We start from the raw sequence: 19,810 nt of genomic DNA, 5'->3' as shown, positions 1-19,810 counted from the left end.
TGACTATTTTATCATTCATTGGACACTTGGCCCAATAATAAGCGTTGGCCCAATTGTGGCCCAGACCGATTGCCCTTGTTGGCTATAGAGGTGAGCGAACGGTGATGACCGTTCGGTAAGTATAACTGACGAGCGCTGTTGCCCCAGCTTTAATAACAACGATCGCCCTTATTGGCTATAGTGATGACCGAACAGTAATGAGTGTATGTCCATTCGGTAAATATAACTGACGAGCGCTGTCGCGATTTGACCTGGATGACGAGCGGTGTTGTTGATGAGCACTGTTACAGTAGATAGAGCGATCGGTCTTGGATGTTAACCGTTCGGCCTAGATATCATACTATACAGTAAGTATCAAAGTTTTCATTTTAACTTTGACAATGTTGTAGTAAAGTTCATTAGTTATTGAATTATTTTAAAATCGATCAATAAATTTATTAGTAATTATATTTTTGAAAATAATGAAGGTATAAGTAATCATAATTTTAAAAATATGTCGATAACCGTAGTATATATAATTCGTCATTAATCTTTTGGTAAAATGGTCAATAGTTTTTTCATCAAATTTAACGAAATATTCGTTATAAATTAAATGAATATAGATGAAAAAAAGAGAATAAGAAAGAGAATGAGGAAAAGGAAAAAGAAAAAGTGACAGACGATAATAATGATAGTGGTAGTAGCAACGGTAACAACGGTCATACGGTCATAGTGGCAGTGATGGATGAGGAGAATAAAGACGATGAGAAGTTAAACAAAAAAATAAAAGAGAAAACATTCAGATCAGGTCATACGAAAGGGAAAAAAAAGGAAAGTAGAAAAAACCAAAGTTATAATATGCATCGGAAAAAAAAATAGCCAAAGGAAACCTATCTCATAAAAATTGGGAAAACACAAAGAAATCCCCCAAAATGAAAAACATACTTAAGTTATAAAAGAAAAATAGCAATGAAAGAGCAAAAGATCAAAAAGGAAAAAGTAACACAAACTAAAACTATCATTAAGAACTATGAAAGAAAATAAAAACGAGAGAAGGAAAACATTCAAATCAAGGTTACGTGAAAAAGATGAAAATGTAAAGTAGATGAAATCAAAATTACAGTAAGAATTATACTTAACACACTTCACATAAAAAAAAAGTTAGGCAAAAAAGAAAAATATTCTTGTAGAAAAGAAGCTTAAACAAAATTTTCCAAAACTCCTGAAATGAAAAAAACGGTATATATCAAATGTAACAATAATAAGTGAAAAATGAAAAAGCAAAACAAACCACATTACCAACAGTGTTATTGTGACCTTTGAAACAAAAAGGAAAAAGAAAACAAAACCTTATCCAAATGATGGAATAACGAGAAGAAAGAAGGAATAATTATTTTTCACATTGATTGTATCTGTCACTTAACTGTTAGAAAAAGATGGAAGATGATGAATATAAGGTGAATGTGGAAGTTTGTAGCTATAGATTTGGTGAAAAGAAAAAAGACTATTAAATGGTGCTATTCACATCAAAATCAATCACTCATATATACCTTAAAAGTCAGACTGAGATACAAGTTTATCATAATTGTCCCAATGTAATATTGTCAAATTTACATGTTTAAATTTACATAATGTAACATCAAAGACAATTAAAAGTAGAGAGAAGAAAATTAGAGTCCAGAGCTACTCACGACACGACACAGTCTTAAATTATTGGTAGAACTGACGTTGTCTAAACTTCATAATTCCAACTTTCGTGTCCATAGGAAAATGGCCTCAGCTTTATCCTTGAGTAATTAAATTTCCTGAATTAAACAAACTCGCAGGTTTCTTTGTTTGTATTACAACAGAAACTGAAATTATATATAAAGGTGCCAAATATAGAACACAACATCACTTCCTTAACTTCACTTTGTGAATCATGATGATCACAATGAACATGTTTCCGATGCTATGTGTTTTTGTTACCTCATCCATCGTCACCCTCACTCAATCCAAGGCCGTTCCACCCATCCTTGAAGTTTCTTATCTCAACCGGAGCAGTTTCCCCAAAGGCTTTGTTTTCGGGACAGCATCTGCTTCATACCAGGTATATCATATTTTAACTTAATCATATGCAAACATGTTCCTGAGCTGAAAACTGGTATGATTTTTTCAACTGCATGTTTGGTTTAAAGACACAATTTATAAATTTCAATACAACGTTGCGCATTCTGATATGCATGAATTGAAAAATAAAGATTTATTTGTTTTTGGAGTATAACTGGCACTGTGTAACTCTGGTACGAGTTAATAAACTTGGTCTTAATATTGTTTTTTTATCACTCGATGACTGTATAAATATTCTATAGTTACATGTGCTATTTACTCTCTCTCTTTTTTTTATTATTAGTTTACCATTGTTATGTATTGAGAAGGTAAGAGAGATAATTTTGTGGTGTAGTATGAAGGTGCTGCAAGGGAAGATGGAAAAGGCCCGAGTATATGGGATACTTTCACTCACAAATATCCAGGTATATTTCTCCTCCAATAGTGCTGTCAATATTTGTTTTTTCAAATACATAGTGGAAACTGAAGGAAGTATTTTTCCTGTTGGATGAGTATGTTGTCTGAAACTTGCCATACCTAATAACTTTAAATTGCCTAATTACATGTCTAATGTCTACTTATTTATATCGATGAAATGGCATGCAGAAAAAATAAAAGATCGGAGTACTGGAGATGTAACCACAGACCAATATCATCGGTATAAGGTATATATGGTTTTAATAAAAATACATTAATTTATATAAGAACATACAAATATAATAATATCGTTATGAGTGATCACTACTCACTTTGGAACCTAGAGCTTTTTAAAAGATGCTTCGGAAAATAGAAGAGACTAGTAGATATACCAGAACATATAACATAGGTAGAGTCATGACAACCTGATTCACATGTTTTAGGAGGATATAGGAATCATGAAGGACATGAATTTGGATGCTTATAGATTCTCCATTTCTTGGCCAAGGGTATTACCGAGTAAGTCAAGTTTATAAGTTCTTTTTCTTCGTTCGTGCTTCATAGTAACTTTTTATTAATTTCTTGTGAATTATTTGCAGAAGGAAAGCTTTCTGCAGGAGTAAACAAGGCAGGGATAAACTACTATAATAATCTCATCAACGAGCTACTGAAGAATGGTCATAATTCATTAATATTTATTATTTACCTCTTTACATTTCCCTGTTATATCACATCTATATAATTGTTAGTCAGAAATTATAATAATAATCTTGAATAATGCAGGTATGGAACCATTTGTGACCATTTTTCATTGGGACGTTCCCCAAGCCTTGGAGGATGAGTATGGTGGCTTTTTAAGTCGTCACATTGTGTGAGTAACCCCAGTTTCCACTGTATAATTAACTCATGAACATTGTATGACTATTGAGGGAAAGGGTTTGGTGAATCTTATAAACTGATAAACTTATATGATTCATGTGAGTGTGCAGAGATGATTTTAGAGACTTTGCTGAACTGTGCTTCAAGGAATTTGGTGATAGGGTGAAATATTGGATTACTCTGAATGAACCCAGCACTGTGGCCTTGAATGGTTATAAATTTGGAGAGCATGCACCAGGTCGGTGTTCTGGTTGGCAAAAACTGAATTGCACAGGTGGTGATTCAGGAACTGAGCCCTATTTGGTTTCGCACAATCTACTTCTTTCTCATGCTGCTGCTGCCAACTTGTACAAGACCAAGTATCAGGTTCTGTGCACTCTTGAACTGTTTTATATCACCAAATGCTTTATAAAACCCAGAAATCAATATTTATATATTGACCTTTGTACATGAACATGAGAATTGAACTTTTCTAATACAAAGGGTTAAACCACTAGTCAATATTCGGACCATGCTTTATTTTCATGTGAAATTATATTGAATGCCATATGAGACTAAATAACCAAAATATTTGAAAATTGCGTATGCAGAAATCTCAAAAGGGTTTACTAGGAATTACCTTGAACAGTGACTGGTTTTTGCCCGCTAGTGATGACATAACAGATCGAGACGCTGCACTTCGAGTCCTTGACTTCAGGTTTGGGTGGTAAGAAATTATAGTATTCTGACATCTGCAATTGAAAGTGAAATTTAAAATGATACATATTTATCTCTAACCTGCGGAATTCAAATGTAATGATATTTCCTTTGTTCTTGATGACATCTGCATTTTGCATTTGTGGTTAGGTATATGGATCCTCTCACAAAAGGTGAGTATCCAACAAGCATGCGACATTTGGTGAGAAACCGGCTACCTAGGTTCTCCAAAGAAGAAGCCAAACAACTTAAGGGGTCGTTTGATTTTCTTGGTCTAAACCACTATGCAACTGTTTATGCTGTCAATGCACCTGATCTAAGTGGTTCCAAACCATCCCCACTCAATGATCGTCTAGTTAATGTTACAAGTAACTATCAAGTTCTTTATACATCTGCACGAGTTGCTTTATTTCTATTGAATCTTCAAACAAGAAATCATTACATGATCTGAGATCATTAAGTCTCCAATCTCTACATGTTATGAGTACATCTGTTGCAATTTGCAAAACATAATTATGTTCATAACATGATGACATCAGAGTCTCAAACTACATAGTACTTATGTTTGAAAACTTCTTTCTTTAATGACAGATCAGCGTGAAGGCCGGATCCTTTGTCCATATGTATGTATTTCATCATATCATTGACTGCTACGTTACAGTTGCTACTTTTTATACTCCAAAAGATCACGTATGTCGAAAATATTTAGAGAACACTGCAATTATTTGCAGGCTGCTTCGGACTGGGTATGCATTTATCCACGAGGATTACTACAGTTGTTGATTTACATCAAGAAGAATTACAATAACCCCTTAATTTACATTACTGAAAATGGTAATAAATCAGTCATACATTACTTTGTACAGGTAACGAATTGATGATGTTTCATCACAGAAAAAAGCTAACGAAAATCCAACAAAATTGACAGGTTATGATGAGTTCAATGATCCAACACTATCACTTGAAGAAAAGCTTTTAGATACACCCAGAGTTGATTACTTATATCGTTATCTTTATTATGTTAAAATGGCAATCAGGTAATAATGTTTTAGCAGAGGAGCATGGCCTCTTTATTTTGATTGATTTATTTGGTTTTGCATTTTACTTCACAGTATTATTGATGATATAATTTTTTTGTGTTTTTATTATTTTGTTTGCATACAAGGGATGGTGTGAATGTGAAAGGATATTTTGTATGGTCATTTCTGGATAACATGGAGTGGGCCGCTGGCTATACTGTGAGATTTGGATTCATCTTTGTGGATTTCGAAAAGGGTTTGAAAAGATACCCAAAAGTCTCGGCACAATGGTTCAAGAACTTTCTCAGAAAATCTTAGTCAGTCAAATATCTTCAGCATGGTTCTAAGTAAAACGAGATATGAAATTCGTGTTCTGAAACTAATATGGAATTCTGCTGCTTTATCTCCTTTCCCTTCCCTTCCTGCTTCTTCCTCTCAGATTCTCTTTTAATTGCGAGCCTTCTCTTTGATTCAAATCTGTTACATTCTCCATTTACAATCAACCGCAAAATTCTTTTCAGATTCTTTTTCTCCATTTTCTTATTTATCAAAAAACAAAAATAAACCTCCCTTTACTGTAAACTACATAATATTTTTTTTAACTTCTTTTCTTACAAAATATAACCATTTTAATTTTTTTTTCTAAACTAAAATAATCTTATTCGCAAAATAATTTTTATTTCATTATGATTATAAAATGATTTATTTTATGACAGAATAAATTTTGGAGGTGCAAAGAGAAGCCCCATTTGGTTAGTGTCTAAACCCAAACAAACTTAATCCATGTGTCTGCTTTCATAAATGTGAAAAAAAGAAAACAATTAAGTCATGATCGTCAAGATGTGCACATGAAATTTAAAGTTGTATTGTTATTGAAAGTCTTAGGTTTTGAACTTAATAGCCTCTTATAATTATGATTATAGTTGGTTTTGGTTTCTCAGTTTTGGTAAATCAAATTTCCTTTTAGTCTATACATATATGATCATAAATTTAAAATTTTATTTTAAAGAAAACCTTCCATCAAAAGATTATAATAAATATTTTTTATATTTTAAAAACAACTAAATAAAATTAATAAAAATGTGAGTCTTATAGTAAAAGTTTTAAGAAGTTTTAAAAGTTATATACATAAAGAGACTCATCAAAAGTAAATAATAACTTTATATAATGACTTTGCAAGGCAATAACATAAGACGTTATAATTATAGTTGGTTGGTTTTTTATTTTGCCAAATAAAATTTATCTTTCTCCGTGAAAATGATGTTAATGATATACTACTTACAGGGATTTCAAACGTGTGTTACATAAAATCTATTTATTAGAATTTATGACATGAAATATAAAAACATAAGTTTTAAATAAGACTTTAAATTATAATATATATATATATATATATATATATATATATATATATATATATATATATATATATATATATATATATATATATATATATATATATACTTTGCTTCCGCATTTACATTTTTATCGTACTTTTTTTATAAATTCAGGGTTTAAATGTTTTTATTCTTCTATGTAAATGTTTTTATAAATTCAGACTTTAAATGTTTTTTACTCTTTTATTACATATACGATGACAAAATACTCGTATTCAAAATAAATAAAAGATAAAATTTATGATAGATATTTAGTATTTATAAATATTTTTAATCGTGAGTATAGAATATTTTAATATTTATTTATAAATGAATTAGATGTAATATAATATTATCCGTATTCCTGATGTTCATTATTAGTTAAAATTAAAATTAAAATTAGATTTTATATAGATTAATTTAATTGAAATTAAAATTAATTTATATTTTATTATATTAAATTTAATTAAAATTAAAATTAAATTTATATTTAATTTAATTTATATTATATTATATATATTTTTTATAATTTTATTTAGATTTTATTTTAAATATTTTTTTAAAATATTTGCGGATATATTTTAAACCAATATCCAACTCATAAGGGGATGGGTAAGAGATAATGGTAAGACTATTGGTACTCGAACCTATTGTCATTCCTGTCTCTGTGCTAGTTGTATAATCTAATTCTAGTTTCATTGATAGTTATGAATATAAAACACATCTGGTTATGATGTTATAATAATTCTTAACTTTATTTATATATTTGTTCTTTTAAAATTTTCTAAAACAGGAAGACATGTTTTGAAACGTGCGTGTTTTAAAGTGTGTCCTGCAACTAGTAGTCGGGGACATGAATATTTTAAAATGTAAAACTGAAAACCTGCGCATCAGTTTTCTTCTCTGGAATTATTGAATGTCAGTATGTAACAGCTAATCACACCTCAATATCATCATGAGTATATTTAATCAACAAAATTAAGCGCATACAGAGACTTCACTGAACATGAACAAGGATATGGTATTCAGTGGCTATCAATTTCTTCTCCATGTTGGACTCTTCACTCTCCTTGTAAACTTTTCCATTACAATCACACAAGCTGTTCCGCCTATTCTTGATGTTTCTTCTCTTAATAGGACGAGTTTTCCCCCAGCTTTCATCTTCGGCACTGCCTCCTCAGCCTACCAGGTGGGTATCATTTTATTCAATTCTATATCAACTAAAAATAAGATAAATTTATAGTATAAATACCTTATGGAAATCAGTATCCTAGAATATTATACGTATTTGTTGACTGTTCATTGCTGTTAGAATCCCTTAAAAGACTCAAGAACCATGTCATATCATCTCCCTAAGGTTGTTAGAAGTGTTAGATTTGTATGGTATAATTAATAATTGTTGTGTCTGTAATGTAGTACGAAGGTGCTGCAAATGAAGGAGGTAGAGGACCAAGCATATGGGATACCTTTTCTCATCAACATCCAGGTATCTCTATATGATTGTCTGAATAATTTGGATGAAAGATGAAGAGGTGTTTGATTTACCTTATCTGTTTTGGTTGTTATCTATATTCATTTAGTTTAGCCATTTAGAAATGTGAGTAGATGTAATGGGTGAAAACTAAAGATTAAGTGTAAAAGTAAGTGTTTGAAAATCAGATAAGTTCGTGACTGGATTAGATTGTTTGAACATATCAGTATGAAGCTTGTATTAGCTGAAGATAAAGAACATACAGAGTGGAGTTCCTCACTTTTTGTGTGTAAAATTTGACTGGTAGTATTGTAATGTCATTTTATGATATGAAAAGTGGTTCTTCTAATCCCCGTTAAAAGTGAAGATTAGAAAGATTGTTAAGAAAAACATTTGTAATTGATTAGGTATTTAAGAAGAAAAAATTGAAGGCTCAATCAACATATTGATCTGATAACCACTGTTTCACTTCCTCTGGGCAATGGCAGTTTTAATGTATGGTTTTTTTCATTACAAATTGTTGTATTTGGAAACAGAAAAGATATCTGACAGAAGCAATGGAGATGTAGCTGTCGATCAATATCATCGTTATAAGGTACAATCCAAACGAGATTTGTTCTGCACTCTCAGTGTCTTGTTAATTCTATTTTTTATCAGAAATATTAGTATCTCTCTTATTGCCTAAAAATTATTAAATGAGTAAATTTTGTTCTCAAACTAGCGTGATCTATATGAATTTCAGTCAATCAAAGAGTGTATGGAAAAGAGAGTATGATGTTAAAAGTCCTTTATATATATAGGTTGTTTTGGTCTAATTTTGTGGATAAAATATTTTTGGTTTTGGTTTAAATTGTTTGAGATGTCAAAGTCCTGTTTAAAACTGTTATGTTTTATCTTGAGGCATTGAGTAGTTGGGTTTAATAAGCACATACTATGCAATAATGGCTCTAATTTAAACAGCATTGCATCAGTACTTACTGTTTTTGTTTATATTTTATCATAAACAAAATTCATATAGGAAGATGTTGGGATCATGAAGTATATGAACACTGATGCGTACAGATTCTCTATCTCGTGGTCAAGGATATTGCCAAGTAAGCAAAGTTGGAATTAGTATTGTATTTAAAGGTTTCAATAAGTCAAAAAATCATTTACACTGCTGAGAAAATATGCAGAAGGAAACATTAGCTCGGATATAAACCAAGAAGGAATCAAATATTACAACAATCTCATCAACGAACTGCTGGCTAATGGTCATACATATTATCCATTCTGTATTCGTACATGTGTGTATATATTGACATGTTCATAATAATGAGAAAGAATGTTACTAATCCAGATATTCAGCCATTTGTCACTCTTTTCCATTGGGATCTTCCCCAAGCCTTAGAAGATGAATACGGTGGATTCTTAAGCCCTCGTATTATGTGAGTTACAAAACATAGATTTGCATTCAAGATGTAGAATATTAGACATTAATTATAGATCATTGCCTGGTTATATAGATTGAATTTTCATCAGAGTTGAATAGTCATATCTCTATGTGCAGAAACGATTTTAAAGACTACGCAGAGCTATGCTTCAAGGAATTTGGAGATAGAGTGAAACATTGGATTACTTTTAATGAGCCATGGAGTTACAGTATGGGCTCAGAGCCCTACATGAGCTCACACTACCAACTGCTAGCTCATGCAGCAGCTGTCAAAGTTTATAAAACCAATTATCAGGTGCACTACCAGAAAAGCTTATTCCAGTTTATAAACATTTAACCCTTTTCTATATATGCTTGAATGTGTTAGTAGTAGACATCATGTTCTGCTGTTCATTCTGAATGTGAGCAGGCATTTCAAAAGGGTTTGATAGGCATCAGCTTAAATTGTCACTGGTTTATTCCGTTCTCAAATGACACATTAGATGATCGAGCTGCCAAACGAGCTCTTGATTTCATGTTTGGATGGTAAAGTTTAAGTAATGTTGTTAAACTGTCTCTTTGGGCCTGTGTTAGTTTGATGTTTCTAAATTGGCTTCATTGCAGGTATATGCAACCACTTACAAGAGGAAAGTATCCAAAAACCATGCATTCTTTGCTGGGAAGCCGATTACCAAACTTCACAGAAGAGCAATCCAGGCTACTTATTGGCTCGTTTGATTTTATTGGACTCAATTACTACACAACTAATTATGCTGCTCACATACCCCATCCAGTTAATAGCTCAGGCAATACTAGCTATTTCCAAGATACTAGAGTCAATTTTACAAGTAAGAACACTTTGGCTGCAAATCTTAATCAGGAATTATACATCATATCCTCTTTTTTTTTATCTTTAATTAAAGTAAAATACCTTAAAGAATGGATAATTTCTTAGAAAATCAATTACTGATACTGCCTTTTATTCTGCATTTCAAAAAAACGGAAACTGTCTTTGATGGAAACAAAATTCTTCTGACTTATGACAGCTGAACGTAACGGATCACCCATTGGACCAAGGGTACGTAACACTCTTCTTCATTTGATGTTATTATATCAAAAAAATTAGCCATCTCAGTGTACCTCATAAGTAAAATCAAGTCGTTTGTATTATGATGAAATAACAAGGAAACATCATCTCTGTGCAGGCTGCTTCATCTTGGCTATATGTTTATCCAAGGGGACTTAGAGAACTATTGTTGTACATCAAGATTAAGTATAAAAACCCTGTAATTTACATAACAGAAAATGGTAATACTTTAGTATTCTCCTATTTGTTTCCATTTATACTACTTCAAAAATTTCCTCATGCTTAAATTATAGGGATGGACGAGTCCAATGATCCAACACTATCACTTGAAGAGGCACTGATGGATACTTACAGAATTGACTACTTCTATCGCCATCTTTATTACATTTTAAGTGCACTAAAGTAAGTGAAACTGTCTTTACTTGTTCCATAATTTAAATTGTATGATTTGAAGTGGTTTATTATTTGATGGGTTTTGGTTTGAAGGGATGGGGTGAAAGTACATGGATACTTTGCATGGTCGCTTCTGGATAACTTCGAATGGAGTGCTGGCTACACCTTGCGCTTTGGAATTAACTTCATCGATTACAAGGATAATTTGAAAAGACACCAAAAGCTCTCTGCGCATTGGTTCAGGAATTTTCTTCGAAAACAATAGACTAGAACCTGGTCATTGATCAAGAGCAACAACAATTTTTATTTCTTTATTTTAAACAAGTTCCTAGATCTCTGTTATAATTGTTTTATACTTTTCTCTATATATCCTGCTCTTGAATGAGATTCAAGTTAAGGATCAGTGCTGTTGAGTACTAATTCTGTGGATCGTGAGAACGAAAGGAAGATCCAACACATGTTCTCATTGGTTCAAGAACATCCTTAAGAAACATTTCTTGTATCATGTCTTTATGCAAATTCTGTTCTTTAATTTTGTATTTTGATTCCTTCATGAATCAGTGATTCTAGTTTGAGTTGAAAGTTTATCCAAGACGGCCATCACAGTGTTTTCCCCTTCGGTTTGCGTATTTTGCTGAAAAACACGGTAAAAGAAACTCACGTTATGCCAATGTGAATAATTAACACACATTAACATTTAATAAGCTATTAAATAAATAAAAAAGAAACTAGAATTTGAAATGTATCTTGAAAGAATAAAATTTTAGGTCAAAAATTAAATACTTTTGGACAACGTAGAGTAATTTGACTAAAAAAAGTATTATATTTATTGATTTGATTTTGTAATACTGAAGTAACATTAAGAAAAAAGGTTTTGAAAATAATATTACTGATGGAGAATATATTAGGGTTGAGAGGAATTTGAGAAGTTTAATGAGTTGGAAAATGAAAAAACTTTTCAAAACTAACATAAAGTAAATTGATTTCTTAATGCGCCATTACTTGATAAATAACATTTTAATTATCATTAAAAGTTAATTAAAAATTCTTATGTTAAATTTTGTTGTAAACGGCAATAGTAATTAGTATTTAAATATATGAATTTGATATTATGTGTTAATGTTTTCCATTTTTTTATATAATTTAATTACATATAATATTAATTTTACATGATAAAAAATATTTCAAAAATTTAATGATCTATAGTAATAAGTCATAAAATAAAGGAAAAAAAAAGGAAGAAACTGAAATTTGAATGTGTTGTTAATGTTTATAAATTTTTTTATGATTTAGTTAAGGATTAAATATGTTTTTGGTCTCTTAACTTTTAGTGAAAATTGGAATTAGTCCCTCTTCAAAACTTTAGTCTAACAAAATTTGGTCACATTTCTAAAGTTTGGGGACTAAATTAGTCCAAAATTTTGAAAATGGACTAATTCCAATTTTCACTGAAAGTTAAAGTATCAAAAACATATTTAACCCTTTACTTAATTTCAAATGATAAAAATTAATCGAATGTTTTATTAATTTATAGTAATAAGTCATTAAATAAAGAAAAAAAATGAAGAAATTGAAATTTGAATGTGTTTTATGTGTTAACGATTATAATTTTTTTTTTATGATTTATTTAATTTCAAAGGATAAAAATTAATTGAATTTTTTATTAATTTATAGTAATAAGTCATTAAATAAAGAAAAAAAAGAAAAAACCTGAAATAAAACTAAATTGAATTAATTAAAGAACCAGTTAATCCTAATAATATATTGTTTGTGTAACTACTACTATTGACAATAACAATGAAAAAGATTTCAAATCGTTAAAAACGTTTATAACAATAATACTAATTTTAGATGATAGAAATTATTTGAAAATTTTAATAAAAATATTAACAGTATTAATTAATTAATTATAAACACGCAATATATTCAAAATAGAAATTACAAAATACATTAGACAACAAATAAAAAATAGAAAATACTTAGATGAAATTAATTGATTAATTGTACTATTTATACAATAATATATATATATATATATATATATATATTTCTAATAATTTTTCTAGAAGTTTAAAGCTTAATATATTTTCGTTTTTAATATTTTAATTGTATTGTTTATGTTTTTTAATTAAATATACTGTGATAAAAAAATTAGTAAAATACTATAAAAAAAATCCTTAATTATTGTTGAACAAAATTTACTGATAATAGTAAAAATCTGGTAATAATTTGAGTTTATCGAAGGCATATTAACAATTAATTATATTATCTATATTTTATATTCTTTATATTCAATTATAATAATTTTCGATTGATGGATATAGGGAAATTATAGAATTTATTCAATCAACTTAACTACATTTTATTTTCTCTTAGATTCAATTCTAATAATTTTCAATTCATGGACCACAATTAGGGAAACTATAGAATTTATTGAGAATCACAATCTTGAACACCAATTCGTTTGTTTATGTATAGTACGTCCTTTTCTTCCCATGGATAGTCTACATCTCATTTTTCAAATAAATTATTTAGATATTCTATCTTAATTACATGATCATTATGCAATCCATATAAAAATTGTATGTATTTTCATATAATTAAATAAGATTTTTTATTTTAATATTTGATTGATTTTAATGTAATTTTATTATTTTTTAAATTTTCTTCAAGTGATATATTTGATTAGATATCGAATATCGTTTAGAAGATGATATTGTTTTGAAAAGATATATTATATGTTATACTTTTGATCTATTGTGATTGCGAATATAAAAATAAACTAAAATATTTAAGAAAATCCTTAATATAGTCTATATAAAGATAAAATCATTCTTCCTAGATTTTCATTAAGTATTAATTAATACCTTTTAGATACAAATTAATTATGTCAAATCGTGAATCTACTATTAGGATAATTTGATTGTTCATTATGTTATGCTATGTCACTTCACAATATGATTTTTTTAAAGTTGTAGTTATACTTAAAAAATTAGAAAGAGAATGGAAAACATTCTAAGCTTATGTTTTTAAATTTTTTATTCATTTAGAAAAAAAACGCCTTCACAAATTACAACCCGAGTTTTGAAAACAACTTATTGAAATCTATCTTTTAATGTTAAATTTTAAATTGAAATATTTAATTAAAATATAAATTATTTAATTAAAAGAGTTATAATATAAGATAGATGTGTAAAAGAAATTGGGTTATAAAAGTATAAGCACTCTCATTAATTGATATTAAAGTCACGTAACTAAATTACTGAGAGGATCAACATCAAATGGAGATGCTGTAAGGAACACCCTTTCCGGTAACTCCGGCCTCCGACGTCGGCTTCAGAAGTTCGTAGGGCACAACCCCGGCGCCGTTCCGGTTCCTCATCATCTCATCAGCATTCCTGCTATCAATCACCCCTTCAAGCTCCATCAATCTCCCTTTGAACTTCTCAAACGCCGCCTTCACACGTGGCTCCTGCTCCCACGCCGGCTCCACTGCGGCCCCGATATACTCCTCGTCCGGCGAGTGATTCGACAGAATGTCCAACACCGTCATCACCGTGGTGGCCTGAAACTGCGACGGAAAACACTTCAACATAGTCACCTCTGGTTTCTTCAAGAACAGCTCCCACTCCGGATCTGAAGGGTCCTCGGAGGGCATGTTGGTACGCGCAATGGTTGGCCTGTTGGGGAAATAGCCGGCGAAGGAGAATTGTCCGAAGTTCACAGCAGCATGGTGGCCCGAAGTTGTCCACGCAATGGTCGTCACAATCTCAACGAGGTCCTCTTTGGTTTTCAGCACCGGCCACCACGGTTCATCCTTTTTGTCGCCGTGTCCAACGGTTCTGACCTCTTCCCACCAGGCTTGGAGTTCTGTGTCTGATTGAATAGCGTTGGAGTCGGCGTAGTAGTGGTCGATGTATTCGGTGAACCAGGTTTTGAAGGCCGCCCAGAGGTCGAGGCCGTCGTTGGCATAAGGGTAGTCTTGGATGGTGAGTTTGAGGCCGTGAGGGGCGGTGGGGTCCTCGACGGCCAAGCCCCTGTGAATGAGGTCCTTGGGGAGGGATTGGAGATCAAATTGCCATTCTTGGTCATAGACGATTGAGCTTAGCAGAACGGAGTGTTTCATCGGAGTAAAACATCTCTCTATTATTCCGCCGGCGTTTATCAAAGCCTCTCGAGCAAGCGCGTTGATCTCCATCGTGTAACGGAAATGCGGACGTAGTAATCTGTAGATCGGATGCATTGCACTCAGTTGCCTGTTTGCTGCTATAATGTATGGCTCTGTTGCACAATGAGTTCTTAGCCTGCAGATAAAAACCAAAACCTACATGGATCACTATTTATACTTACAGAAACTAGTATTTTCAGCTTCAACATGAGTCAGTACGTAATGACTAAAAATGATGTTTTTACCAGTGACTGATGAGTTGGTGGTAACCAGTGTCGTGAGCTAGGACATGGATTTTGGCGAGCCTCCAAAGCCATACACCGGTTGAGTGCCAGGTGGGTTTGAAGACTTTCTTCCACTGAGGTTTTCCATCCATTGGTGGCCGAGTTAGCTCAATGGCCAGTGGTCTCAAAGTGCCGCTGCCTGTCAGGAAGAACAATGCCCTTGATCCATATAGCGTCGTGCCATCTATTTTTCTCACTTCCTCCACTAATGGCAATAGCAAGTCGTGGTAGTCCAGGATGAACAGTTTCTTCTGTTTTATGGCCTGCATTAATTGCACATTTTCACATTTACACACTGACATGTAGTTATGTTCACGCATGTGTTATTCATTCTTGCATCAAAACATACCTCTTCGACTGGAAGATATCCTTTTATTTCCTGCTCAACTAGTTCAGTTGTGATGGCCGATTCCGCAGGGCCATAAATTTCAGGGTCAAGTTTGCTTTTCAATGGCCATTCCTACATGACAAAGAAATTTAGTTGGTATAAAACTCTGATTAAAAACTTAGTACTGGAGAAGGGAGGAAATCTACGTACCGTGACCAACTTGATACAACAAGGGTTAAGACCCGCTAGAGTCTGTCTTCCAAATTCTTCGTCCCTCAACCAAAAGAATCTATCCTCTGGCATTTGAATGACGATGAATTAGTAAGTAGTAACCTGAATAAAGATGGAAATGGAAATGGAAATGGATCTTACTGTCCATTGTTGTGGGAGGCTCGAAACGGAGAATGTCCTCTCCTTTTTCCTTAATAAAACTGACGATTCTGGGCAAGAGAGTGCTGATTTTGACTTCTCCAGGAGGCAAGCTAACTCCTTCGTCGAAAAGAGAATCTATGTCCGAGAACACATGAAAAGGTTGGTCCTTGTCGGTGATGAGTGCCGTCAGCGCCGGTACCAACGCTTGCAATCCCGAAGCTAGCGTCTTTGTGTTAAACGTTAATTGCTTTACTTCGGAGAAGCATTCGTCTCTAGGCACGTACACGGTACTACTTCTTTCCTCCGACAACGGATCTGTTCAACCACCACTATACTTAAACTATGCAAATTTAAATGTAATTTCGTTTTATTTTTTAATATTTAATCATTTTCTGTATTATACGAAATAGAAAACGAATTTTACTAAAATTTATAGCATAAAAACATTGTATTAACTTTATGATTAATATACAAAATTATTTAATATATTTATTTATTTGAATACAATTTCTACAACATATTTTTTCTCTGAACAGTTGCAAAATGACTGGAAATGTGGGACAGAGAAAAAGTTAAGGTGCATGTGGTGGAGAATGTAGTCAGAATCGATCTCGTCAGTCTACTCACGATGGTGTAGAGCTGGACAGTCATTCCAGATTCGCATGGACATGTCATCACCATGTCAGCACGAATTCCGTAAATCTCATTAAATTCTTTCGACCATCAACACTTTTTAAACGATAATGAAATGATAATACTGATTTTTTTTTATTGAAAAATGTTTTTTTAAAAATAAATTTACAGTTTTTTTATAACCGTCTACGTAATAACGACACATAATCTATTATAAAAAAATTGTATTAACATATAGTTTTTTTATTATAATTTTTTATAAATACACAAATTTTAATAATGAGAGAGTAAAAAATCTGATGTGTTTTTTAATAATGAGAGAGTAAAAAATAATCTGTTAAAATATAAAAATGTGTGAAAGTAAGATATCAATGAGTGATTTATGTACCTTTTAAGGAGCGAGGTCTTCCTGTTCTGCAACGCCTAGGATATGGATGTTCTGGGCCACCAAGAACCGGTCTGGCGAGATCAGGCTCGCGATCTTGATCTCCGAGGTCGTTGTAAACATCGTAATCGTATATTCTGTCAAACTTCTTGCGTTGACCTTGTCCATTCCCTCGTAAATGTTGTAGTTCTTCTTCTCTTAACCTCTTCACTCCTTCTGGAGTTTCTGATGGCAAATATGACTGTTTCAACACAATTACAATGTTACTGTTTTATATTCATATGTATCTTCGTATTTAACGTATGGATAAAAACAGTGAAATAGGTAAGAGGTTTTGATGAAACCTTGTCGGGGAAAAAAACTCTTTTGACAGGGTTTTCATGCTTGGGATGAAGCCATGACTCGCAGGTAAATCTAATGGGACCCAATTCGAAGCCATCGAGGACAATTTCTTTGACGAACATTTCCCTGCGATGTTCGTTCTCCACCAAAATAGCGCCAACCTCTCCGAAGTCTTCTGGCACTTCAAACTCAGCCAAATACCTAACTTCTTTCGTTGATCGAAACGTCCTGTGGGCAAAATCTTTGATGGTTTTCTTCTCTAATTTAGTCTCTTTTTTGCCAAAACAAAATTCAACACCACAAGTAATAATAACGTTAATCACCTTCCTTTTCTTTGGCTAATTCAATTAAGCAACAGCTCAAAGTGAAATCTAATCATGAACTGTTTATCTCAAGTCAGACAAAAGGACTGAGTAGAGTTCTTTAGATAGATAAGTATAGTTACAAAATGAGTGGTGATAGCTATAAATAATATACCAACTTCACATTAGTTACTTCAAATTTAACTACCAGTTTAACATATTAATCTGATTTAATTAAAGTATTGTAGTCTTAAAAAAAATAAAAAATTACAGTATCTTGCTTCTTTATCATGTTCATTTACTTTTCTTGGTATTAAATCTAAGAATTCTTATATAGTACTATCATGTGATACTATTGATACAATACTTTGGTTAAAAATTTGAATTATTTAATTAATTATTTCAATTTGTTTAATCAATCAAATTTAGTCTACGTTGATTTTTCATGTTATTATAAAATTAATAATAAAGACTTTATGAAAAATTAGTGATTATGAAATGTTTGAATATATTACAACTTACATGTACATGAATTTAACCATTTTAACTAAAACATTAATTACAGTGGTTTAACTAATGGGTAGTGGTTTAAAAAATAAATAAATGTGATGATGAGTGTAAAATGAATCTACCTCACATAAAATCATTTTTCTTAAAATATGTTATTTATCTTCGTCCTGGTTCAATTTTTCAAATATTTCACAAAAACATTTTATCTTCAACATACAAGCATTTAAATTTTAGATTTTTGCAAATATTAATATAAACACTTACCAATTAAAGTGGTCCCTCGTTCTTTGGGTTTTAGCTAAAAAAATCTGAAGTTTCCATTGTCCTTTAGTTTGGTTGGATTACCCATCCAAATACGTATGAAGTTGAAAGAGTTTTTTCATAATTAATTTTTTAAATTATTAATTAAACTTATCTTACGATTAACTTAAATATAAAATTCTGAATGGTTTCTTATATTCTTAGTCCTTTTAAGATGATAAAAAGCAAAAGTTGAGTAAAGAAAGTGATGATTGTGGCATACGTACTGGGATCAAGCTCAGCGCTAACAAGTTCCACGAGAAGTGATTTTCCGAGCAAATCCGTTAGATCATCGGCGTCTATGGCCAATGATGAGAAAATCCCACCGATCGTTGGCTGAACACTTACGATGGCTTTAACTTTGACAGCTGTTTCAGTTTTGTTTACAGCCACAGCTTTGATTTTGGTGACATCATTTCTGCAACCATGGCTCACCCTTTTTAGCTTCCATTGGGTTGGGAAAGATGATGGCCTTGACCACAGCTGAAAAGAATGATGAGGTATGCCACGGACGCTTGGCGTGTGAGGGATGAGATAGCTTGGGCTTGAATTTGATGCATGAATTTGTTGCATCTGCATTTTCTCTGCTTCTCTGTGTGTCACACCTTCTTCTTCTTAGTTTACAGCATGAGCTGAGTGAGAGAGATTGTCCTATAAATAAACAAAGGAGGGAAATGAAAGGCTATCAAAAAAACCTTTCCTTTATTGAAAATCTCATTTCATATTTTACACACGTGTTTTATCATGACTACAAATATTTATGCATAAATACTTTAAAATTATTTAGATTGTTTATTTAAATAATTGTTTAGATTTTCTTTATTTAAATATTCTTCTATCATGACTACAAATATTTATGCATAAATACTTTAAAATTATATTTTTACAAAAGACACTTACTTTAAATCTAATTTATAATTATAAAATTGATTTATAAGATAATATTATTTAAATTTTATAAATTAACTTTATTTAATTAATGTAAAATATCAAATATATATTTTTTATGTCAAGACATATATATATGTTGTTCATGAAATTATTTGGCAACATAAGAAAACTGTTGTGATATATATTTTTTTAAATAAGGAAAAATAATTTGTGTCACATTTTTTATTATTCAAGGTAAAATAAATCATTTACATCGAACACTATAAAATTCAATATAAATTATTTATTTTACGTTGGACAATAAAAAGTTTGACCTAATTTTTTTTTTATATCAAATCAGTGTTACTCCATTTTTTTAGTTATTTAGAATTATGATTTAATTTTTTTTTTTTAAGTTTATGTGTTGTCTAAATCTTTTAAAATTTCGACTTACGAATGCCGACAAATTTTAATTATCAGTTATATCATAATTTCTTGTA

At 31.3% G+C, this 19,810-nt stretch overlaps 2 protein-coding genes across 2 annotated transcripts; one reads left to right on the top strand and one right to left on the bottom strand.

Annotated features, from left to right (window-relative positions):
* Positions 1-1,800: 1,800 nt before the first annotated feature.
* On the top strand, positions 1,801-11,309 carry LOC108339449 (beta-glucosidase 26, peroxisomal). Its single transcript, XM_052878261.1, has 27 exons — positions 1,801-2,068; positions 2,423-2,492; positions 2,674-2,732; positions 2,928-3,003; positions 3,084-3,161; positions 3,268-3,355; positions 3,474-3,729; positions 3,954-4,069; positions 4,210-4,427; positions 4,651-4,682; positions 4,791-4,893; positions 4,988-5,096; positions 5,225-5,395; positions 6,020-6,024; positions 7,438-7,643; positions 7,871-7,940; positions 8,462-8,520; positions 8,944-9,019; positions 9,101-9,178; positions 9,265-9,352; positions 9,475-9,652; positions 9,767-9,882; positions 9,961-10,184; positions 10,383-10,414; positions 10,542-10,644; positions 10,717-10,825; positions 10,910-11,309. The coding sequence occupies exons 1-27, from the start codon at positions 1,901-1,903 to the stop codon at positions 11,079-11,081; spliced, it is 3,060 nt and encodes a 1,019-aa protein (XP_052734221.1). The 5' UTR covers positions 1,801-1,900; the 3' UTR covers positions 11,082-11,309.
* Positions 11,310-14,023: 2,714 nt separating this feature from the next.
* On the bottom strand, positions 14,024-19,101 carry LOC108340288 (linoleate 13S-lipoxygenase 2-1, chloroplastic). The gene is made up of 8 exons (XM_017577559.2): positions 18,668-19,101; positions 17,331-17,599; positions 16,990-17,227; positions 15,969-16,283; positions 15,807-15,892; positions 15,618-15,728; positions 15,230-15,531; positions 14,024-15,120 (listed from the first exon to the last, which is right to left on the bottom strand). Exons 1-8 carry the CDS (start codon positions 19,017-19,019, stop codon positions 14,094-14,096), a joined length of 2,700 nt encoding a protein of 899 aa, XP_017433048.2. The 5' UTR covers positions 19,020-19,101; the 3' UTR covers positions 14,024-14,093.
* Positions 19,102-19,810: the final 709 nt, after the last annotated feature.

This window comes from Vigna angularis, chromosome 5 (assembly GCF_016808095.1).
Source record: "Vigna angularis cultivar LongXiaoDou No.4 chromosome 5, ASM1680809v1, whole genome shotgun sequence".
Taxonomy (NCBI): Eukaryota; Viridiplantae; Streptophyta; class Magnoliopsida; order Fabales; family Fabaceae; genus Vigna; species Vigna angularis.
Note: the sequence above shows the minus strand (reverse complement) of the source record. Positions and strands in the feature narration are given on the sequence as shown.